The sequence below is a fragment of the Oreochromis aureus genome, linkage group 18 (genome assembly GCF_013358895.1).
Source record: "Oreochromis aureus strain Israel breed Guangdong linkage group 18, ZZ_aureus, whole genome shotgun sequence".
NCBI lineage: Eukaryota > Metazoa > Chordata > Actinopteri > Cichliformes > Cichlidae > Oreochromis > Oreochromis aureus.
The window spans coordinates 28115414-28141400 of NC_052959.1; the positions used below are offsets into that span (position 1 = coordinate 28115414).

Here is a 25987-nt window from a genome sequence, read left to right on the forward strand (position 1 = left end):
CTATGAGTTTGTGTATGGCTGTTTGGCAAGACTGAAATGAACTGGCTCGTAATAAGACATCCATGCGACTGACAAGCCAGTCACTGCAAATCCCTGGCTGTCCATCTCAATTAAATATTTTTAATTTAGCCTTTTGATTTGTTGTATGTGTCACGGTTTTCAACTCAGCAAAAATAGTAATAGTAGTAGTTGTAGTAAAAAATTTTATGTTGAAGCTACACATGAACATGATTGTGTGTTTCAGAGGGCTCTCCGTTTAGCTGGTGGCTTGGCGGTCCAGGTCAAGGTCGAGTCCAGACTTACTGGGGAGGAGCTCATCCAGGAAGCCAGCAGTGTGCCTGCGGCCTGCAGGGCGACTGTGTGGATCTACAACACTACTGCAACTGTGATGCCGATCGCCTGGAGTGGTACTGACCTTTAAAAATTCATAGGCATTATTATTACTTTGTTCATTGCATGCCAAGTTTGCTCTCTCAACATTATTTTATAAATTAAACTATGGTAGCCCTGCCACAGTCCAACATTAATGATCCATTTTAGTTTGAGGGGCTTCCTCCTCTCTGTGGTAACTTTTGGCTGATTTGTTAGTGATTTGTTTGTACTGGAATGAATTATTTACAGCAGGGGTGGCCGACCACATGCCAGTGTGCAGTTTTTTTGTCTAACTAATCAACTCAGCAAGTGAGTTCGCTAATGAAGTCTTCTCTGCTAATCAGACAGGTGGAGTTTGGGTTGTAAAACAAAACCTGCAGAGTCTTGGCTCTCAATAGCACACTCAACTCTCTACCTGTAATTTAAAAAATGCAGCGTCAGCAGGTATTAGGTATGTGCTCTGTCTTTTGGGCTTAGACTTAGAGTTTGTATGATCATTTTTCAGGTTACCTGCCATGCATTTAAACATTACTACCTGTAATGATAAATGAAAAAACTTAGGTGCACCAAAAGCTGTGCTTTCTAAAAGATAAAAGAAAACACTAAAGAGGCAGGTATTTATTTATGATCAAATTCTTGTATTAATCCTTTCAGATTGTGGCAGTAATTATTTTGAATATGACTTATTTTTGAATACACGGACAAACAGACTTTCTAGCCTCGAGTAATGAATTATTGCTCTTTACTTACCGTTCTTCATGCTGTGAACAATCCTGCTGCTTTCATCACACTTCACCTTCTACTTTCTCTCATCTCGCTGTCAAGCTTTTCAGCGCAGACACAGGCTTTACAGATCTGCTTTGCGAGTATGCCACTCATTTCCAGTCTTGGATAAAATTCTCACCTGACAGCGAGACTGTCTTGTAGATTATCTGAACATGTGTGTAAATGGACGGCGCTGCTCGTTCAGCTGTCTGTCTGGAGAGCGCTTTTGGAAAAGGCTGTCACGGAAACTGGCGGAGATGGAGTGTTGAGTGTCAGGTTGGATATGATACGATCTGTCTCACTGTTAAATTGTCTTCCTGAAAATTTGTCTTGCACATGAAACAGGTTGTGGCAGATTATTACAGCAGTCTAGACTTTTTTGCAGCAGTGCCATTTGCTTGGAGATTTATGCAAGCAAATTAGCCTAATTAGCATACATGTCAAAGCAGTTAATCCCAATAAAAAGTAATTTGTCCTTTTTCATGGTTTTTCTCATCTTCTTCCTTCTTCCCTCTCTTCTCATTTTTCTTGCTCGTACTCCAACTTCCTCTTTCATCGATTCCTCTTCTTTCCCGTTTTCCTTCCTAATCATTCTTCATGTATTTCTTCTCTCCCTTGTCTCCTGCTCTCTCAATCTCTCACCACCTTTTCCTTCTCCCTGCTTACTTTTCTTCATCTCTGCTTCCTTTCTCGTCTTCCTCTTTACAGGACTGAAGACTCAGGCCTTCTGACCCATAAGGACACCCTCCCGGTCAGGTCTTTGGTGCTGGGTGACATCCAGAGGCCAGGGTCGGAGGCTGCCTACCGGGTGGGACCACTCCGTTGCCATGGAGACAGTAAGTCTCCATAACTGCTTGGTTACAGCAGATGGAAAGCTGACAAAAATCATCCTATTTATAGGTTTTATGTGACCACACATCATTATATAAATGCCCACCTGGAAAGCAAAACAAAGCTCTCTATCGCTGCCTGCCAGTTGTTTTTGGTTGTTGTTTTTTTTAAACAGGTTTGTTTAGCCAAAATACTGGATGGTTGTTAAATCAGATGCATTAATGACTTGCCGTCAGTGTCCTAAATCTGCCAAACCAAATGTCCACATTGCACAGGTATGCCTGTCTGCAAACTGTAGAATAGAGCAGCATTAAATGTTAAGCCCGTGTATTTTAATTCGTTTAAATGCTGAATTTGGGCAGAGTTTTTGGAGGTGTTAAGCATCAATTTCATTGGTTTAGACGAGTTAACTTGTGGTTATGCATTAATTTGGACTGGTTTCTGAAAAGTTAACCATCTACTTAATTGGTTTGGACAGCTTTGAACAAGTTTTAACATTGATTTCATTGGTTTGGACAGTTGGTAGGAAGGGCGTAATGATGATTTCATTGGTTTGGACAAGTTTCAGTGCGATTAAACATCTATTCCAACTGGATGTGTCCCATTTTAATCAAAGCCTAACCTTTGACTCTGAAGAATTTCATGTTCTTCAACGTTCTGAAATGGTGACATTTTTAACCAATACGAAAGGAAATACATAAAGCAGTCTGCTTTATTGTACACTTTGATCCTGGAAGCAGGTTACAGATATGATTTCTCTACAAGATATTTTTAAACATGATGATTCTCTGACTTGGACTTTGCTCTTTTTAGAAATTCAGAAAGTCTATTCAAACACATGTTTGTTTTCCTGCTTTTGAGAGGAGGTCAGATGTTTGTGAACAGAAACAGAAGGTTGACAAGCTTGTGGGGAAATTCTGTGGTGTGCCCATTTTGGGCAGCTTGTTGGAACTTTCCCTTGAGATCACAGTCATGTGATACAGCTCTATGAATTATGGAAGTAATGCCATTTCCTTGATGTAAAAGATGCTGAGTACTAAATTTTAAAAAATTAAACTAGAAGTTTTTATTAAGCATCAAGCTTAGAAAAAGGATTGTGTCTAATGTTTAATTAATTATGAATTAAATGGATTCTTATGGGTTCAGTACCTCCTCCTCCTCCTTCTAGCTATCACTAACATAACTGTTACTAATCCATATTTCCTTTTAAGTCTTCGTTCTCTGATAACTGCTTCTCATTAAGAAAAAAATACAAGGTAAATCAAAGTCAAAGTATCGCACTGGCTTTCTTCTACTTCTCATTGATTGCTGTTCCAGTCACTGTGTAAATGCTTCACAACATTGATAAATAAGTGTTATGAGCTACATTTAATGTTCATGACACACAGTTTTTATCACGCTTCTTAGAGAACTTCTGGAATGCCGCATTTTTCGACAAGGAGACGTCGTACCTGCACTTCCCCACCTTCCATGGAGAGCTGAGCGCTGACATCTCCTTCCTTTTTAAAACCACCGGCTCCTCTGGTGTGTTCCTGGAAAACCTGGGCATCAAAGACTTCATTCGCATCGAACTGAGCTGTGAGTACTGTAGGAGCTTGAGGGCATCGATTTAATGAGGATTAGAGTGATGTGTCACTAAAACCTGGAAGTTAAAGTTTTAATCTGGATTTGTGTAAACCCAGAGGTTAAAGACTTTATCTGTGTCAAAACTGTCCTGTAGGCACAAATATTACATTTTTAAAACATCACTGTATCTTTCTGTGTCTTGCACAATATGAATGCAAACAAGCTACTTTAAGTTGACCCAAGGACACCATTTGTGACTTTGGCAATGGTTTGCTGCAACATTACCCTCGATTCTTACGGGACAGCTTCAAACTTCGCTGCAGGAAACCTGATAATGATGATATCTGAATCATCACAATCATCATCCCAACAGTTCTGGATAAAGTCGAGTACCTGAACTCAACGTGCAGGAATTTTAATTCCAAACAAAAATAGGCTAATACTTTATTTGTTTAAGCTCTGCCCGACTCTGCTCAGATCAGCTGGCTGCGTTTGTGGCCCAAAGACCTGCTGCCAACAGGGACACTGCAGAGTGCCCTCTGGTGGACAAAATGTGCAGCATCAACAGTCATAACATGGCTAAAGGGTGTTTCTCCCGTCTCTTCTTTACTTTTGAAATTTTCATTTCTAAATGCTAACACCAATATACTGACAAATGGCTAATATCACCGGATATATTATGGTCCTTTGAGCCAGCAATTTTCAAGCATTGACTAAAAATAACACATACACTGAAATCTAAACAGACTACAGACTGACTGATAAATTCTGTCCCTACAGCTGTCATTTACTGCACTACTGGTCTATAGTGTGAAACTGCACTTTCTTACATGCAAGTTCCAAATTGATTTTTCTGTGCTACCTGCAGAATCTTCTGGCAACTTAATATTTAATGAATAATCAGTTTTGAAAATATTTAATTTAATGGAGACATTTAGCCATAGGAAGCCAGAGGAAGAGAACTGTGGCACAGTCTATGGCATGGCTATGGACGTCACTTTTTTCATTACGCAAAAGGACAAGAATGTGATGGTAAAGTTGAAAATGCATCTACAGTAACAACTGCATTATGCTGCTAACACAACTTCGGCGCTTTGCTAACATCTGCACAGACAGCATGCTGATGCTAAGTAGCCAAGAATACAGTGTGATGTTAAAGCTGAGTGAACTGTAGCCTGTAGGTTTATATTGTTAAATAGTAATTATGAGACAATGCCGCACAGCAATTAATTTGTATGCACATAATGTCTTTGATATGCTGTTTAGCAATGGTGGTGATAGATGATTGGTACCAATGAGAACCCAGTGAGAGTCAATAAGAGAATTGATAAGGGATTGAACTGAAATTCTTCTTTTCCCCCATCTAATGGGAACCCTGATTTACAAAATGAGTATACCCTAAGAGTTTAAACTTTAAAAAAAGTTGATAAGGTAAGTGTTTATGTCTTTAGAGTCTAAAAATCTGTTTCTTTTTAAACTCAGAAGTGTCACTCCACGCTGGCCATTAGACAGAGTGCATGTTTAAGTCATGTGTCCATCTTCTATATACTTTCTATAGTATCATTTAGCAGAACTACACTCATGGATGCTCATTACTTTGCCTACAGCACTGACTGCAGTGCAGCAAAGTGACAGGTACACATTTATGAGCAAGTTTTATAGTCAACCTTGGTTTCCTTTTGAGACAGTTTCAGTCCATTTCACCAGTTTAGTTTGAGGTTAGTTTGCAGTGTTATCGCTGCACTGCTTTTTGCATTTTCCTAAAAAATGGATTTAAAGGGACACATACACAGCTGAATACAGGGACACTGCTGGAGCAACAGCTTTTCTCCTCGGGGAAATCATTGTCAGCGAGGTTGTTTCAGATCTGAACAGTGTTGCTTTGTTGGGAGCTGCCTCAGATCACTCTGTAACACTGCAGCTGGGCCTGAGAACAATTTCTAAATGAAGTTACTGCAGGATATTGTTTCATCTTGTTCTGCGCTCACAGAGTAATACATCTTCTCCTTCCAAACCATGAAGGATGAGAGTTTGTTACACAACTGCCATCGTATCTTTTTGTTCGAATGAACACCGCAGGAAGCTTTTTTTCTCCAGGATGTGCAAAAAGGTGCAGCACTTTAAAATGTGATTAGACTTTTCACTTCCTGCTCAGTGTTACCAAAACTGCTTCCCTGGTTTCTGTCAGAGCTTGGTGAAAGGATGATCTATACCATGACACTATAGATTTATCAGCCAGCTAGGATTTAGTTACAGCCTTTATTTCATATATCATATATATAGATCTGTGAGTTGCTTCATCGCAATATAACCATACTGTGTGTGTGTTCTCCATCAAGTCATTTGAAAAAAAATATTGTAGCACTATGTTAATCAAAAGTTATTTGTTTTATAAGGTGTTTTTTCTCTCTCGATACATGATTTGCAGGGTTGATGGTTATTAGTAGTCAAAGTGTGGCTAAAAATGGAAGCGAGAATGGAGGTGCTCACCAATTCAGGCTGACTCATAAAGCCAGTCAGTCCCATAGAAAAGGCAGCAGAAATACGCATGTTTACAGCCTGGTACAATAAATGTTTTTGGTCTCTATACATCACACCTTCAGGAGCTCATCCATAGAAACACATGCCATGAAACTCCTGGCACTCAGTCTCTGAGTTGCGGCTCGTGCTAGAGGAGGTTTGGCACAGTTGTTTAATCAGCAGAGTGTTGCTGAGTGTTACGCACTATGTGCATCAGCAAACAGTGACCCCGCTCTGCAACTTTACATGGCCTCCCACTTCATGGTTTAGTTGCTATGGTTTCTAAACACTCCCACTTTGCAATAATATCATTTACAGTTGATCAGTGAATATCTAGAAGGAAAGAAATTTCACAAAGTAACTTGCTGCAACAGTAGAATCCTGTCCATAATGCATAATTTATGATACTCCAAGCGTGTTTGTCTGCATACGTGTTTCTGTTTGGAGGGAACAGAGTGGCACTTTCACCCACTACAAATGTGCTCCCAGGCAGTCCTCCAAAACCCCATCTGTACGTTGGGGCGTGGATGACCGATGCGTCGGTCAACTGCTGATTGGTTGGCAAATGGACCGGAATAGGGAAGGGAGTGACAGCAGGTTTACCAAGAATTGGAGAAGCTTGAAAAATCTTGAACTTGACTTGAGAAGAAAAAGATTTAAAACAATACAGCATGAAAAGTAGAGACAAACACTTAGTTTCACTTCAGGTCTCTATATATACTAACTTCACTGCTTCCTGCAGATGCTCTCCGTAGGTTGTTGGACAGACTGTGATCGAGGTGTGGCCCAGTACTTTTGCCTGTATAATGTTACTGTATTGGGTGACTTTTGTTTTGTTGACTCACTCTTTGGAATATGTGAATTGGGGGCGTGCTAACTTTGATTGACAGGCAGCTGAACCTGATTTATGCCTTCTAGAACATTTTTTATTGAATTAGCTAACAAATACTAAAGCCTGCTGTACGGTGGTGATAGCCCCTCAAAAACATTAGTGTTGTACTTTTGGGTATTCTAGTTTTGGTGAGTAAAATACAAGTACTGTATTTTGGCAGGTGTCTGTGTGTTGAATCCATAGTTTATTGATAGTTTTAAGAATGTGATATCTGACATATTTTTCCAAAAGAGAAGTTTTTCCACAGTCACTTTAACATACAGATAAAATACCTGTAAGTACTCTAGTATACTATAGAGCAGAGCTCTCAAACTTAAATGAGCTGTGGGCCACTGCAGGCACTGTCATGTCACGTGAGGGCCACTTTAGTGTTCAAGTAGTTCAAAGGAAAACAAACAAACAAGCAAACAAGAAAACACCCACAAATATTTCAGAAAATGTTGTGTTTTGTTTGCTTTTTTTCAAATTTCAAATATTGTATAACATGATAAAACTGCAAGTGTGAACACAATTTATTTTTCTCACTTTTAAGTAACTGAAGCCTTTCATTGAACTACCAAATAAACAAATTGGTGCTGTCTTTCTGGCCAGGAACATGGAAGCACAATTTTGTTTGTATTTAACAAAATAAAAATGCAGACATGAGTGTGCACATTAGTTTCTGACTACTACTGAAAATTGTTTTCTTTTAATTAATTCCTTCACTGAACTAACACAACTAAACCCTCAACATGTTTGTGCTCTCTGCTCATATTGCCTTCATATTAAATAATTTTTGCTCTTTAAAGAACTTATTTTAACATTGCACACAACAACAAACAAATCCTCCCTAACAAAAAAAAGTAACTTCAAGGGTCAAATTGCATTATATTTCTTCATTTCAATATACGGGCTGCAAGTAGGGGTGATGTGGCCTAAGTGGCCCCCGGGGCGCGAGTTTGAGACCCCTGCTATAGAGAGTTGCACAATGAAATACACAGATTTTAGTTTGATAGTATTTACTAAAACCTTAAATAATATGAGGTTGTTTCTAATGAATTGTTTTTGTTGTTTTTTTTTAAAAGGAGGACGCTCTTAAAGCTTAAGGTCATTTACACAGAATACTAAAAGACTCTTATCACAAAATAATCATTCTAAATTTAACAGCCTATTTTGAGTTTCGTGATTTAATTTATATAATGATACATATAATTATTATTAAAAACGTTATATTAATCAGTTAATGAATGGACGCTGTTTTCCTGTCTCTTGCTACTTTTTCAGCCTCCACTCAGGTGGTTTTCTCCTTTGATGTCGGTAACGGCCCGCTGGAGGTTCGTGTGGAGTCGAGCGTCCCGCTGAATGACAACCGGTGGCATCGGGTCCGAGCAGAACGGAACGTGAAGGAGGCGTCGCTTCGACTGGATGAACTTCCTGTGGCCACGCAGGAGGCGCCAACTGACGGACACTTCCACCTGCAGCTCAACAGCCAGCTGTTCATAGGTGAGGATGACATGGGTGCATTTGCACACTGTTTTTGTTTGTTAATAGTAGAACTGCTGGTTTTGATGTCTTTTTTTTAATGTCTCTTTTGTTTAAGGAATTCTCGGTCTCCATATATTCCCCGACTTCTTTAGAATATAATATACGTAGTCTATATCTCAGACAATATCTTCTTTGTTCTCTGGGGAACAGTAGTTCAGCTCAGTGTTTCTGTACTGCTCCTTCTAAAGTCTGCTTTTAGCTTTTAGTCCTTTTCTTTCCTCCGTGTCCCCGTAGTATAACTCTCTGCCTCCCACTTAAGTTCACATCAGATGTCACTGTATGAATTGTTGTACTGTACAGGGCTATTTCTGGTTCCCAAAGGCTTTGGTTTAGAACATTTCATTCTCAAGGTAGCTTGTATAGTCATCTGTGCCAGGAAGTAGAGCTACCTCAAGTTTTAGCTTTATTTTAAATGTTTGGAACCCGTAGGTTACAGTCGGCATTGCAGAGACGGAAAAAGTAAAATATGGAAAAAATACAAACTCGTATTTGCATGTGTGGCATTAAATAGTCAGCTGTTGAGTTTTAATTCATTCTTGAGTGTCTTCGTGTTCTTGTTGCTGTTGTGTTTTTGTTCTCTCTATAGTTTGCTAAATTCAGGCACACGTTTTCTGGATTTATTTGTTGGTCATCCACAAATTTAACCTTAATGAACAATAAAAATTAGTGTTCAGCACATTAAATCGAACACTAATTAGTAATGCATGTTAGCGTCGATGAAGCACTGATAGTTAGGATTTTTGTTATGTGTTTTGCAGAATGGTTGTTGTGTGTCCTTCCGACGTTTAGGCCAGGTGCAGGATAATAGATACAGTGAGGGGACAATACGTGCACAGACCATTTTATTGGAGTGTTTATCTGGCAAATATCCAATCTAACAAAGACAAGTTCTATTGTCTACGAGGAAAAAAGCCACAAAGAATTAAATTGTGCTGATATATATTCTTTCAAACATCCCTGAAGATTAATTATTAATAAAAAACAATTCTGTTGGTCTTGTCGAGCCATTTTTCACAGACACCAAAATGCCCAGCTGCTGTTTGGAACCGGAGAGTTTTATTGTGTTAGTTTGTTGATAGCTCGTATAAACAGTGCAATTGTTCCTGTAGAGGACTGGCTCTCAAACAGATGGTGAATAGATCCACTCCAGGGGTCCTGATTACCTTTAGAAAATATATATAATAAAACTAAGTTAAAAGAATATGAATTAACCAAAAACAAGAGCTTTTTTAACAAATATTTCAACCAGTATCTGGATTCTTAATAATTTAAAAAAAAATCATGGCACTTTTGTTTCACACACACTTCTGCATTGACTCTGATTATTGTCATCTATCTCACATCCACACCACCAATTTAGAAGCACCAGTTAACCTCACATGCAAACTTGGAGAAACCCCTCACAGGTGCAAGCAGCAGATGCCAACTCCAGTGAGAGAGGGCCAAGGAAACATGCTGACTACTGCACCATCAGGGCCTATACGAGCCTTGTTCTTTTTGGGGTTTGTTTTTTTGGCTTCTAAGCTAACGTTGGGTGGAAAAATAAATTTTAAAGATTAGTAGTCCACTTTTTTTTTTTTTTAACTGCTATTTATATAAATCCTGTTGCCTGATCATTTTTAAAACGCTGACTTGGTGGGAGAGAGTGTTTTTTAGAGGATCCTAGAAGGCTAATGCTTGTTTTTGACCCTAACGCGTGTTTCACAAGTGCAGCCTATCAGCTTCACTGCAGGAAGTCTATCAAAGCCAAAACCCAGCCAACACCCGGGACCAGTTGAGAGATTAAGTAAAGGTTTTACAGTCTTTTTTTGATTTGAGCTCTAGCAGTTGAGCTCGGTTGAGATCTAGAAGATAGTTTTGACTAAAGTTGCTCTTTTCAACTTCTTGGCTCTAGGTCAAATAAACTGTGAGTGAGATTTTTTTAAATAAAATTTAAAAAGTACAAGAGAAGCAAATCTTTTTTTCTTTTTTCAGATTATTTTCTCCTAATTTTGAGAGAAATCCTCCTAGACTTGGATTAAAAGGCAGGCCCCATGTCTGGTTTCCTCTTTCAGAGTCATACTTTAAAGGAAAAGAAATCATCTACAACAGAGAGCTAAACTGTTCTTGGCCAGATGCCACCAGCTCCTCAGCATTATTGAATATGAAACTGCTGAGGCGATGGTTCTGACCGCTGAACAATAATCACAATAAATAAGCATGCAGTGGGAGTTGTGATTATATATATATATATATATATATATATATATATATATATATATATATATATATATATATATATATATATATATATATATATATATATAGGGCATGGTGTGATTTCTTCCAGCAATAAACTTTAAATAAACTACAAAGAACTCTAAACCTCTAAATTATTCATTTCACAGTTCTCTTATTAACCAGCTACAAACTTCATCAATGCAGCGCCCCTATTTAATTTACAGCCAGTACAATTCTACAATTCAAGTCTTATTATTCTGTAAATATTTAGTCTTTCACTTCTTATCAGTAATCACACTGAAGGGAAAACAAGCCAACAAACTCTGAAATTGTCTGATGGTCACAAGAACAGACAAATCAAGGAGAATATAGATTGGCTGAATGTGTCTAACCAATAGGCTCTTTGTAAATTAACTGCACCTCACCTACAAAGCAGAGCAGGCAGCGGGTGGCAGAGAAAAATATCTGCTGTCGTGGAAAGTTTTGCTGCTTCCTGTATATTATGGTTCTTCTGCAACTTGTACGCTGTCTCCAGCAGCTGTAAAATCTGATGAGATACCCTATTAAAGTGCTATAAAGTCTGTGATCTGTCTTTACTGATGGTCATGGTCAGTTTCACATGAATTCTCCTCAAATCAGCATCTCTTTATGGCTGTATACAAATTACCTGACCCAACCTGTCCCTCTCAAACAAAGTAACTCAACTGGAGGAAATCATTACAAAAACAACAGGCTTCAGTGTCAACCCCTCACCATTCAAACAGTCATGGTGAAAGGTTGCTCTTTCCTGAGTCTGATTCTGATAGAGGTCACTTCCTGTTAAAATGGAGTTCTTTATCCCCACATTCACAAAGTGCTTGCTTATGTGAGTGTTGTTTGATCAAGCTGTGCTGTCCTTTCCTTAAAATATAAAGAACATCGAGATGACTTTTGCAATAAACTGACAGTAAATTTTAAAAAAACAGGTGGTTCATACTGTAGCTTTTCTTTAAACAGCAAGCAGTTGTACTCTACTGTTTATACTGATAGTTTATGTCAGTAATTAAAAAAGCAGCAGTTGACATCAATTGATACCTGGATGGATGATAACTACATTACCTGGTTTCTTGTTGGTTCTCTTTTTGTTTCTATATTTTATTTTATTAGCTTTATTTGTGAATTAATGTTTTAAATATTAGCAATGATGTTGTTGAGCAGAAGACTCATAATTTGGCACCAAAGTCAACAAACTGATTAATGACTTGTAATTGTTGAGATTTATTTATTCATTTACGCTGCTTTTGAAGGGCAAACACATTGTGCTTATCATCAGTGGCAGGGTCTTAGATGCACACACCTTTTCCAGCAGTTTATTTATGAGAGATTTTTTCTTCATGTGTATTTTTTTTTCACAAACCTGAATTTTTTTGAAGACGGCAGCATTACTCCCTTACTTGGATGGATCTACATTTTTGGCTCAGGTTTTACATTTCCCTAACCTGCCACAGCCCTCCCATTTATCCGGGCCTGGGACCAGCAGTAGGAGTAGAATGGCTTGAGACCCCCCAAATCACATTTTGAGTAATATTTAAATGAATGCCTCATGGCTGTTGTGGGGCTATTTAGCATCAGCTTGATAACACGTGCTGTCCAATGTGATTTTCTATGAAACAGCTCAGTTGGTTATTAGCCATACTAGCAGCAAGGCCTCAAGGATCATGTCTAGATATGTCTAAAAATTTTGGTTTGGATACATATCCCTCAATAAATTGTTAAATTTTGTTGTTGTTTTTTCCTAGCAAAATTTCTGTTTTATTTTATATATGCCCCTTTCTTTTTTCCTATCACCATCATCAGATCAAAACTGTAGCTATATTGTGTGGTTCTTTGGTTTATTGCTGAATATATGCTAAAATGAATAAATAAAACTAACTGCATTCCCACCAACCCTGGCTGTACTTTGAATTTTGTGCAAATTTGCATGCTAATAAACTACGATTAAGATGCTGAACATTAGCTGCTAAACATCAGCACGGCAAGCTGATGTCAGCATTTCTCTCACCACCACGGTGCCTAAGTACATCCTCCACACAGCTCCCAGCATGGCTGTAATCTCATATCATGTTTTTTATTAAGCCCTCCTGACAGCTAGATGACTCCTTATTTCTACCTCTCCCCCCCCAGTTTGTACCAAACCATTTCACTTTAAAAGTTAAAAATATCAAACCTCTATAGGGTAATATGTCATCCAACATGTTTCTTAAAAGATATCATTCAGCTATATTACACTCATAATAATGCGTACAATTATTAATAAGATTTTAAGTGTAAAACTTATATATGAAATGTAACCCTTTTAGCATCTTGACGGGGGGTGAGCTTTTAAAGCCGTGTTCGGATTTCTCTCTACATTGTCAGTATCTCACCGTGTCCCTCCTTGTTCACATAATATGAAAGACTGAATATTAAGTTATTTGCATTCACAAGCCTCAGCATGGGCGTGATTAAATTTACAATCCATTTTACCACATGAATTGTATTTATAAGACTCCATTTGTAAGGCAAAACTGTTCTATTGTGTAAATTATAAGCTCCTGTGTTGGTTTGTATAAATTCACAAGCCATATTTCAATGTATGCTGTACTTATGTGCCATAATCCTGCCTTGCTTTATAAGGCAGCGGATTCCATTGTCTTGATTAATAAGCCGTGTTATTGCCTTGCATGGATTTATAATCCCCAGCATGCTGTTTGCGTTGGAGGTGCTAAAAATCCATACACAGCAATTTAAAGTGAGCTCGGCAATTAGCTCAGCAGAAATCACTTCCTTTGTGAAGGTTAGGAGCAGTTGTTTTGTTTGGTTTGGATAGTTGAGCCTTTGCATATTTGTGCAGCATCACTATCTACCAACTGATAGTGATGCACAGTTTATTCCTCCATGCTGGGATGTGTAGATGAGACTCCATCCTCTACAAGGATTTTCAGGATTCCTTTGATCTTCCCTTCATATCCCTCGAAATGTAGCTGCACTGGCACCAGATTGTCCTATTATAGACAGGACGGTGTGCACGGTATCCTGTCAAGTCAAGGTTGTTATTTTTCTTCTAATCCTCTTTGAAGCACAGCTTAGTGGTTTTTTTGGTTTGGTTGGGGGGGGACCCTGATGTGTTGATCTAATTTGATTACATTGATTATGAAAAGTTATATTCAACCTGCAGGTTAAACCAGTGATGACAAAAGAATTTTCTTTAAAAAACTTATCAGTGTTCTTATCCTGTTCATCAGAGAGTTCACATTACAAATGTTATACACAAAACAAAAATTTGTAAACTGTAATTCCAGCAGAGGAATGGACAATTTGAGGTTAATTCAAAGTGCTGAACTGGCATTGCATAACATTTTATTGGAACTCTCAATTTGAGGTCCAAAGACATGCTGATGTAGGTGGAAGTCATCATTAGGCTGACAAAACAAAAAAAGAGGGATAGCAAAGTTTTAGCAGAGGCCAACTGATCACTGCATACATTCCTAAAATGAATGAATGCAATGACCAGCGCAAGAACACCAAAAGGCCTGAAAGACTTTTGTGGATGATCAAAGAATTATTTCCATTGTTTCCATTTCCATCTAGCTAGGTTAAAAACACTCATTAGGAGGATAGACATATCTTTGTCCAGTTCAACAGTCAGGAGATGCCCTCATGAATGATGATGATGAGGCTGAGAATACAAAAAAAGTATGGGCAAAGAGAGAAAAGCTCATGAGCCAAAGCATACCACATCATCTGTCAAACATGATGGAGCTAGTGTTATGGCCAGTGGAACCAGGCAACAACTGCTTATTAATGACTTCTTAAGTGAATTCTGAAGTGGAGAGCTTTTCTGTTTTCTGAATATACCGTCAAAGAGACAAAACGATAATTTATTTAATTATTATGCTCAGTATTTTTTCCCTATGTTCTATCCTTCCTCTGTCATTTGTTTTACTTGAATTCAGAATTTATTTCTTTTTTGCAGGATAAATGGAGAGAAATCATAGCCTCCACTTGCAGTTTGCACTGTATTTTTCACACTAACCATTGCTCAGCAAGAGTCAAGTGTTTGCACACGAGTCAACATCTTCCTTGCAAATCGTCACAGCAACCCGCTAACGATCAAAGCAATCACAAGGAGGTTTTCAGTCCAGCACTGTATACCATCCGGTGGCCAGTTTCACCTAGCAACTGCCAGAAACCACTTAGCAACCAATCAGGGAATAAACCATTCTTCCCTAGCAACCTGTAGCTATCAAACAGGTTTCTAGGCATGTGTAATTATTGCCTAACTTCCAGTGTTTTTTTTATTGCTACCATTTTTTACTGCTTTTATATGCCTCTGTGTTCTATTCAGTAAAGATTATAAAAATATTCTTACCCAGCCTGCACGCACAGTTATCGAGTAAAACTTATCTTGCCCAAATTTTGAGATGTGGCAATGATTATTTTGTGAATCAGTGTTTATCAGTGATGGTACAAAGTAAATACTTGCTTAAACATCTGAAATTTACTTCTCAGTAATGAGTAAATTGAGCAACTGTTGTATAAGGAACAGTGAATGAGTGAAGAAAGGAATAAACAGGCTAACAAAACTGTATGTTTCCTTTTTATAATTTCAACTTTACAGATTCTTATCTGTAAGGGTGGAATCGACATCAAATGTAAAGTGTTTAGGCTGAACATATATATAAATTGCCATGTTATCTATATGTTCTTTTCATGTGTGCAGCATAAGCAGCCCACGCAGCACATATAGTGTTTGATGATTGTTTTGTTCGCCATCGCTCAAGCGGTGCAGGTCAGCTCATCCTACAGCATACTGTTTTTGGTTGTTTGTTTTTAATCTGTGTTTTCAGAAAATATCCTGGTTTCATATTGAGATTTTCAGTCTTTTCTCAGAGCTGGGGCTGTGCTGTGCTTTTGCTCCTTCTTAGTTTAACTTTTCTTTTTCCTGCATTTTGCTTTTTGAGCTCGGTGTTCAAGCTTGAACACGCATCAGCTTTGATCTCCATTTCACTAATTAATTTCTATTCACTCTCATGTCGTCTCACGTGTCCAGTATTACACAGGATCCAGACGTATAGTAGACACTGAAAATGTCTTGTTAGAGCTGATGCATTTTTGATGGATATGAGGTTGAAATTCTCTTGAAGGTCTTACTCGTAGCTCTGCTCCTTTGGTCAGAGGTGGAGTTTATCTGCATTTCAATTCTTTGATGTATGCTTTGATCCCCACATCACAAATCCCTCATTATGCTGTTTTAAGTGTTTTCTTTAAGCAGCGTTTCCATTTGATGTGAAGAGTCTGTAATCCTTGTTGGAGCTGAAGTTGTACGGCAGGATGTTTGTTGAAAACCCTCACCGCTCTGATAGCCTCCCTGGTAGGAGGGTTTGTTCTTTAATAACCTCTCCTTGCTGCTGTTTTATTGCTTTGATCAGAGGTGGTGGTCCTCAGGGATGCTTTTCTGCTCACTGCTACAGTCACCTCTTTCACTCTCACACACTGCCATTTAAAAATTTCTAGCGCTACTAAAGCTTTTCTTTTGGCTGCCAAACAGAAGTGGAGTAAGATATTTCCGACATCTGGGGTTTTTGACGTGACAAAGCTGAGTGCAGCACTTAAAGCTTGGATAGACGTGAAAAATATCCTGTTAAAATGTTCGTCCTGAAATATGAGCATCTGTGTCGAAAGATGTCTGTTTCCGTGAAAAAATATGCATAAAACTCAAGAACAGCAGATAATGGTGACTCTCAAAATGCACTTTTGGGAGAAACATCAAGTCAGCAGGTTTCTGATTTGGCTGCGTGGAAGCTAATGATTGTAATTGTATAATTCTGATAAAGGTTTTCTTTTACTTACTGGATAAATATTTGAATGAATCTGAATTTAATAATAATTTACTTTGAAATATATTATTCTCTTTTGCCAGCTTTCGTTGTTTTCATCTCTTCAAAAAAGCAAAGGACTGAAGGTCATTGGTAATATTAGGAGCCATAGGAAGCCTCTTAAGGGGACAAAATATAGAATACCTGATAAATGAAGCTGAAGTAATTAAAACTGGTGGTCATAACTACAAAGGACATAAAAATCTTAACTGTGTGAATATCTCCCAGGGGTCAAATTAGTGTTTGGTAAAAATGACTTTTATGTGTGCTGGGCGTTCTTCCTGGAACCTTTTGAAACTTTATTTAAAATGGCCAAACTTGCTTCCTGTTGGGTATTTGAAATCACTGTTGTATAATAGGCCAGCTGTGAGCTGTAGCTTTAATATCAGAGTCACAGCGTGAGATTGTGTTAGTTATTTCAGTTACTTTATATTGGGCTGTTGTTGTTGAAGGCCAGTTTAAGATAACTACATATGTTTTTTTAAACTGTGCTTTCTGACTCTCAGAATGCAAATCTACAACTTTTAAGAAATCTTCTTAATAGCTAAACCTTTACATGACTGAATGGAAATTTTATAAAAAATGGTGTAATAAGTAATATGATTCCTAGTCTTCTTAATCTCAGGCCATGCTGAGATTAAGAATCGCACTGATTAAGAATGTCAGCATGAGCCTAAACTCCCAGTTTTTACATGTGAAACTCTTGACTGAAAAAAATGTAAAAACATTTGTCTTGTGTCAGGATGTCCAGGAGGCATATTTAAACACGTGACAGCAATAACTTGAAGATTTATAGCCACATACTTGTTCAGATGTGGCTTCCGGTTTGACTATCACAATTTTGTATGTACACCTGCTTTTAGTAAGTGCAGAGTAAAATGTTCTAATACATTTACAGCTGGAGATTTGTGGGTCGGGACACATTTACAGTTAAAGAAAGGTGTTTGCATATTGTATTAATTTGAATCACTGTGAAGGAAGCTGTGGTACAATAGCTGTGATTATAACACTGATTAACATGTGATTACACTGGAAGTCTGACCACTGCAGGGTTGCATTGTTATGCAAGTGAAGTCGTCCAAGTGTCGAACCTCTCTGAGTGATTATTTAAAGATTAACAGTTGAAAGGATGACAGGATGACTGGACTGTAGACATTTGAATCATGAACAATGACTTCCAGGAGAGTCTATGAGGATTCAAATGACTATTATGTTGTGTCAGAAGCAAGTTTCATATTATGCGGTGCTTTACTGGTTTAATCATTTATGGGAGTTGTATCAGAGCAAAGACGGAAGGCCTAGAGGAGACTAACAGAGATCAGTGACTTGGTGTGAAAAGCTGCGGCTGAACAACAGGACGTTGTCTCCTTCTAACTTTGACTGCAAAGAGCTGCTGAGTTAGTGCCTCGAGCGAGGTAATAGATCGACTCTGATCTATGCAGAAAAAGAGGGGTTGTCTTATTTGAACTATGTGGAGAATCGGTGACCGTGTAAGATCTCAGAGAGAGTGTGTAACAATGAAAACAAGGTTTAAACTTGCACTAAAGAGAGCATGTGGAATGTCCTGTTAGACAGGCAGACAGATGGATGATAAAAGCTACGTCCCCCAAACTGTTTCCCACCTACAGTTTGTTGCTTCATTGCTGTTTTATCGTTGAGTCATTTCATAAAAACTGTTTTGACAGTTTGGAGCTTCTGGGGAAGCACAGGCGACATGTGTATCTGCTGTAGTTGACAGGAGAAGTTGTCAACACATAAAGAAATGAAAGAAGGGCTGAAACAAAGACAACATGTTGTCATGCTGTAGTAGATCATTAGCTAAACATGCAGAATTTTGCTTCCTCTTTGTTTTGGAGGTTTTAGTTCATTAATGTTTAAAATGGAAATGGGATGCTAATGCCATGCCCTCTTTTTGTGTTATCAGGAGGCACAGCATCTAGGCAGAAAGGCTTCCGGGGCTGTATCCGCTCTCTGCAGCTGAACGGCGTCACTCTGGACCTGGAGGAGAGGGCGAAGATAACACCAGGCGTTCAACCAGGCTGCCCGGGTCACTGCAGCAGCTACGGCTCGCTCTGCCAGAACCATGGCCGCTGTGTGGAGAGAGCCAGTGGCTTCCAGTGTGACTGCAGCCTGTCAGCGTATGCTGGAGTTTTCTGCCAAACAGGTGAGCAGATACAGGGATACACATTTTAATATTAATATTGTGTATGGCTTAGGAAGTTGATTGCACAAGCTTTTGTCTTATAAAAACAGATTGTTTTAGATACTTAGTGATGCTGACCCCCAGGTCTGTCCCACTGATATTTTTTTAGAGGCTTTTTTGTTTGGAGTCCTTGTTTTATGTTGGGTTTATTTTCCTATGGTTTCTTTGTTCTTTATCTTATTTAATGCAGGTTTTGGTTTTCTATCTATTTGTCAGTGCCTTAAGTCCTTCTTTGTTTTAGTTACGGTTTTCATTTAGTGTTTTATATTTCCCTCAATGTTTCCTTTGTCCTCATCTCCTGTGAGTTTCCCCTTATGTTAACTTTATTCATGTGTTTGTATTCCCTCGTTTTTTTGTTTCTCACTTCTCGTCTCTTTTTGGAAGTTATTTTCTCTTGTGTCCGGTTTTAGTTTAGTCTGGTTAAACTGTTTTTTCATCAGCCGTTCATAAAAGTCTCAGTCTGCTTCACGCATTCTGCATCGTCCTCCTCTCACTTCATTAAACATGACAAATGTATTGTTTATGTGTAGAGGAACAAGGTGAGGTACGTGGCCCAGACATTCGCCCTTATCTTATTTGGGCTTTTTGAAAAGTTTGTCTTTTTTGTTGTCTGTTGCTGGGTAGCTTCTTACTGATGAGACACCTGAGGTCGAATGAGTAGAGTAAAAGTCCAGTATAACCAAAATGTCTTAAAGGCGCTTCATCGTTGATGAAAAAATGCTGAGCTCTTAGTTAATGTAAGATTACTTCTCAGTAATGTAGAGTTCAACTTTATGGAAGCATGATTTTAGAAACAAACCGTGAGATCTTACTTGACGTTTAAAATACTTTTTGTCACGGTTCTGGGTCATTTTGACCCAGCATTTTCAGTTTCTTGTATTTTGGTATTTTTCTGTATTATGGTTTATTTTCTAATTCTTTAGTTGTCCTGTTTTGAATATGATAATCCTACGTTTGTTCTTAGGTTTAGTTCAGTGTGCACTTGGGTCCAGCCACTGCCAGGCACACAGCTCATCGTGACACTTTTACTTTTTAAATCTCAAACACAGAGCACAAAGATCACAATGACTAATGACTATTTGTGATACAAAAAGAACTGTTCAGTTTGACCTGGATTCAAAACAGCATCAAGCTAATCAATGCACAAGCGTATTTTAATCTAAGTAGCCTATGTCAGGATCCCCATGCAGAACTGTTCTGATGCACATGCTTTTCATTGTGCATATTGAGGTTTATAGTCACACATTAATATTAAATTAACCAGAACGTTTCTATACTAAGGCATTTTCAGACCTTATGGTTAGTTGTTTTTGCAATTTGCTGACTGGCTGAAAGCACACAGGTAAAGAAACCAAACACAAGTTCTTCTGAGGGTGGGAAGAGCAGAAGATAAGCACTGTGAAATATGAAGTGAACCCCTTCCCCTGTCTTTAGCTCTCTTGTAACATCCTGACCATAACTACTGTTCTGTGTGAAAAGCAAAAGTTTTGGAGATGGCAAATCATTTGATACTCAGAAGAGAGAGTTTGGATTCAGTGGTGTCACCTGCTTTGACCCCTCTCCAGAGGATCTGTCTAAACTCTCTACAGTTTGCTGCACAGTGTCACATCATACCTCCATCCCCTTCCCTCAGCACAGCTGCCTTATACATCTCGCACACTAAGGTTAAAGCATAGTTTGAAGGTATGTAGGTTAGTTTTATTTGTCTGAGAAGAGTCCTTCACTGTGAAGATCAGTCCTGATTGTGTCTCTCACCATAGAAAATCAGTCTTTCAGAGTTATTTGTAATACAGATGGGTGAAATTCCTCAAGTTTATGGAGTGGAAGTTGAAATAATGCCAAAGCACTTACAAGTGAGTGTTTATCCTGCTGCCTGAAGGTTAAGAACCTATACTTTACTGAAAACATTTTTCTGCTTTTATGCTACTCAGCACCCATCAAGAAGTACTTGATGTGGTTTGATGTAGACAGCTACTGTTTCATATGGTTGAAGTCTATTTTAGTGATTTGTTTTTGATGTTAAAGTCACTAACAGTGCGTCACCACGGTGACCTTTGTGTTCTCCATTAGTTCAATAACTGAGTTCAACCATCTGTCCTTTTTTAGCCTCCTCCCACTAAACACCGATATCTACTGATCTCCCACATCATGCTGATGCACGCTTTGTTTTTCTTTGTGAGTCACAGTGACACACTCTGTGTTTGATATATTAAAAGTTAATCTCTGTATCTGGTTGGAAAATGAAAGCAAGAAGTTCTAAAGACTAATTTCTGTAATTAGGAATATAAAGTTCCTAAGTAATAAGACATGCACGATCCTTCCTACACCACAGCCCTCATTTCAAGTTAATTAAAGTTGGAAAACACTATGGGGATAATTTTGTATATATTTATTGTTCTGTGCCCCAGAAATAATTTGTTTACTCTTACATTATTGAAAGCAGAGCTAACACTTTTCAAACTAGAATCTTTTTCATGTAGGCTGAAAACTTAGGATGTGAAGTTTTCAAATTATTGCTAATGCTCTAGCAATCAGCTGAAAAGCAGAAGATTATTAATGATATTTTTGATAACTGAAATTCTGGAGACGTCAGTAAACTGGTAAAACAAATAAGGGGGGTTTCAAATATCCAGCTAGTTCAGGCGGGGTACTTGAGCTTCACTCTGTCACACAGGGGCAACACACCTCACTCGCTCTGCAGACTCACACATGTCTGCAGTGATGTGGACAATGTACAACTCCCTTGTGGTAAAGGTACAGCTGAGAGTGAAAGCGAAGCTGTCAGTTTACCAGTTAATCTACGCTTACCTATAGCCGCAAGCTATGAGTAGTGACTGAAAGGATGATATTGTGGATGCAAGCAGCAGAAATAAACTTCATCCCTTAGAGCTCTTTCATTTAAGAGGGAGTTTAAATAAAGCCACTACTCCTCCACAGTGAAAGAAGCTAGCTGAGGTGGTTTGGGCATCTAGCTCTGATGTCTTCAGGATGGCTTATAAGTGAGGTGTTCAGGCATGTCCAGCTAGGAGGACATTCTGGGCATCGCTGCTCAAACCCCTAGCCTTGCAAACTGGACCCGGGTAAGAGGCAGAAAGTGAAAAAATAGATACTGTAAGTTGATGGGTTCATTCCAAAGGCTGATCTCGTTGTGCAGGACTGAAAAATAGTAGATAAGTAAAAGTTTAAGTTTGAGCTCCAATGACCCTCACACTGACACCTCAGAACAGTCCCCAACCTTTTTTGCACCACGGATCGGTTTATGTCTGACAATATTTTCACGGACCGGCCTTTAAGGTTTAAATAACACCAGTACCGGTACCAAAAAAACAGAAGATTTATTCATAACACACGGGAAAAGACCCAGGGAAACCGAGTTAACGATAAAAACAATAAAAATATAATGATAAAACTGATAAAACCCCTGAAAACCATACATTTCACACCCGAGCCTCAACTCTCGCGGCCCGGTACCAAACGACTCACACACCGGTACCGCTCCGTGGCCCGGGGGTTGGGGACCGCTGCCTCAGAATGATGATAAAATATGCAATGTGAGTTTAAAATTTTGTGTCAGTTGACTTTTTTTATTATTAGAAAGTCATATATTTGATGTATGTATAACAACAATAAGATGTTGTTGCACTATTATATAACCTCTTTAACTCTTTTAATGTTTAATTTGAACAGCGCTCTAAATCCTCGCCTATTTTCTTTTGTCCTGTCTGCCAGAGGTGTCGGCCAGCTTCAAGCCTGGAACATCAGTCAGCTACACCTTCAAGGAGCCCTATGAGCTGAGCAGGAACAGCAGCGCTCTGCCGTCCTCCATCTACTCTGAGATGACGCTGAGAGCAGAGAACATCTCTTTGAGCTTCAGGACGAACCAGAGTCCAGCTCTGCTGCTCTACGTCAGCTCCTACTACAGAGAATACCTGGCTGTGCTCATCAGCAAGCATGGTAAGAGGGGCACAGGCCTCCTATGCTTGTTTCTCTTTTCTTGTTTTCCTTTTAATGATCTCATCTCCTTTCTTTCCTTATCCTCCTGCTTAAGTTAATTGAGAGGTGTCTTGATCCTCCTTGTACACTGTTCTTCTCAGTCTTACCCCTGCTAACTCCACTTTTAGTTTTCCCAACTTTTAAGTTTTGAAATCTCAGAAACTTTTAATGCCAGCCCTCATTTTTCTCCCTAAACTTTGTCTAGTTATATTTTTTAAATTTACTTCTCCTTCCTGATGCTCCTCTCATTTCTCCTCTCCTCTCCTTTTATTCTCTCCTGTTCTCTCCTATTCATTCCTAACAACTTTTCCTGATTTTGACCTCGTTTCCTGCTCTGCATCATCAAAATCTGTCAGATCACTCCTCTCTGTGGATTTGCCTCGTCAGCCTTTAGCATTTTCTATACAGCCAGCTTTGCCAGCTATTAGGTTTTGTCTCAAGTTGAGAATAAAGCGTTTTCTGGACTTATCTCTGAGACCCAATGAGTGACACTGCAGGAATAAGGATTAGGTCGGCCGATAATAGGAGGCAGGTCAGCGCACTTCTGAATAAAAGAGCCGGAAACATGCTGAAGTGTTTTCTTAGCTTCTGTGTGAAATAATTGTGTTGTGAGTTTGACTTCTAAGAGTGGTACGAGGCACTTTGAGTTGAAAATTACATTTTCAGCATCCAGGAGTCTAATAAAATTGGCACTTTGCTGCTAGATTAGTTGTAAATGGATTTTTTCTGGTGTTAATGACTCAGAGAAAGCTGATGGACAGCAGGGCATTAAGATTTGCTGCTGACCGTGGAGTCGTCAGGTAAATGCTCTTAAAATGAAGCGTCCAATTAAATCCCTGAGAGCTTTCTCTTGTTTGCCCTAAGATGGCTCGTTTCTTTTTATCCTTGACTGCAGTTAAACCCCCTCAGCCCAAGCACTACTGCTTCACTTAGGGCCCTTTTTCCTTTTTTAAAGAATACATTTATTGTTATTAGAGCACTAGCTGGTACCTGGAGGTCTTTAATATTTCCCTCTTTTCCTCAGCGCCTCAAAAAGAAGATATTGAATTGTAATTTTGACCTTGTGATATGATTTATTCACTTTGATTTATGGAAATATTGCAGATGTGAGAAAAAAAACTTTACTTTTTAAAAACAATCTTTAATCTTCACTCTTTTGATAAATCTCCAATTAATATGCTTGACTATTAGGGGAATTAATTGGATTAGTGCTGTTATTGATGGGGAATTAGCGCTTATCCTCTTAATATGCAAATCTCAATTAATAGAACAACAACTTCATCAAAACATTCAGATTCATATATGAAGGATTAAATGTATGTTTGCCCTGCTGGTGAAGATTATACAACGGAGCAAAGCCGAATTTTCAGGAAAAGACAAAACTTAATGCTGATGATCTCAAATCCTTCTTCTGTGAAAGTGTAGAAATGTTGTTACTTCTTTCATATATCTGAGTTGTAACACTGTTATTTAAAGAGTATTTGTGTGTGTCTGTTATGTGTGAAGATAAGCTGGAGGTGAGATACAAGCTGGACAGCAGCAGAGATGCTGAAGTGTTAAGGAGCAGCGTGAGGAACGTGGCCAATGGACAGCTGCACACCGTTACCATCAAGAGGCTGACAGACTCTGTGTCTGTGCAGGTAAAACCACCTCATCAGCAAGTTTGCAAATTAGTGAAGTGCAAAGAAATCCAGCACGCACAAAGGCAAAGGTATTGTTTTAGGTAAAAAAAAACAAGTCCAGTGTTTAATGCAAAGTTGCAAGGTTGTTGTTTTCTTACATTGGAGGAACAAAAGACAGATTAGCAGAACACAAATTATCCCATTTGCAGAGTTAATGCCAGTGACAACAGCAACCCATTCAATTAGAAACCTTTGGCCACATCCCTGCCACCTTCGCTTCATAACCCTTAAAACATCTACAAACTTATATTTCATCATCATGGATCTCATAAACTTTGGTACACAACATCATGTTTCATTCACTGTTTACAGACTGTTGTAAAGGTGATAACTACTATAGAATTTCAGTCCCCTGCAGCAATCTCGAGGGTGTTTCTCTCCATATTACTTGCTCCTTTGCACTGTCATTATCACACCAGAAAACATCATACAAACAAGCTTCTGCTGCCACAACTCAACAACAGTTTCATCTTTGCTGGAAACATTTAGTTTGCATGTTTGAACCACACACTGAGAATCATTTTATTTTGTATTTCCAGAATGATTATCGGGTGTGGCTCGTAGCGGTCGCAGCAGTCTCATTGTGAGATAGGTATAGTGATTCTTCTGACACTTCCAGAATTTAGCCTGATGCAACAGGTTATGATGTTGCATCAAAGTTACAAGAGTCACTGCTGAACTCTGTAAATACCAACATTTTGGAACCACAACCACAAAATATCACCACGTTTCTTTAACACATGTCATCTTTCATCTGCAACAGCTCAGTCTGTGCCTGACTTTAAGAAATGGTTATGAAGAATTCTGCTGCTGTCTAGTTCTGGAAAAGAAATACATCTTGAATAACTTAGTCGTTCTTCACACATAATTACAAAAAAAACAAAGATATCTGCAATTTGGGTTTTTACGTTAATACTACACATAAGTAATAGTCTGGTCTTTTTCTTTCCTGCAGTCTCTTTCCTGCAGTTATGCTGACAGATTCCTTTCAACTCTCTTAACTCTCATTTTAAGCATAATTTATGTACAAAGAGAGGGACTAAGAACACAGTAACAAAGTTGGATTATTCTTATTTTCTAAAAAAAAGTCAGTAATAACTGCGTTTCTCCCACAAAACGCTACGTCCAGATGAACAGATTCAACTTTTGGAGATCAGTAATAACTGATTAGTGAAAATACAATATCCTAATTGTGATGATCCAGTAACCAGTATCGTTACCAGTAATGTAATGGTGCTTGGGCCACTTGCTAAAATGATTCCATAAATAATGCAAAGTCATGCATCACTGTGTTGTAAAACCTGCTGCTTTTATGTCGATGATGTGCTTTTGTACGCGCAGATAAAGAAGACGAGGTGCAAAGCTACTTATGATAAACTTTTTTTGTTCCATGTCTTTGGCAATGAGGAGCTTATCTCAAGGGCAATAACACACACACACACACAAGCAGTTCTGATGTGGACCGCACTACACTATTGTAAAAAAATCCCTCTTTGTTTTAAGCCCCAGTCAGCAATTTAGT

General features: G+C 38.6%; 1 protein-coding gene across 1 annotated transcript in view; it reads left to right on the forward strand.

Annotated features, from left to right (window-relative positions):
* LOC116331656 (contactin-associated protein-like 4) overlaps nucleotides 1–25987 on the forward strand; it is a 148318-nt gene that overhangs the window by 109565 nt on the left and 12766 nt on the right. The window contains exons 14-20 of the mRNA XM_039602839.1: nucleotides 245–407; nucleotides 1846–1973; nucleotides 3376–3546; nucleotides 8210–8428; nucleotides 18512–18751; nucleotides 22520–22744; nucleotides 24290–24423. Of these exons, the coding sequence (XP_039458773.1) occupies nucleotides 245–407; nucleotides 1846–1973; nucleotides 3376–3546; nucleotides 8210–8428; nucleotides 18512–18751; nucleotides 22520–22744; nucleotides 24290–24423 (1280 nt within the window). The remainder of the gene's footprint in view (nucleotides 1–244; nucleotides 408–1845; nucleotides 1974–3375; nucleotides 3547–8209; nucleotides 8429–18511; nucleotides 18752–22519; nucleotides 22745–24289; nucleotides 24424–25987) is intronic.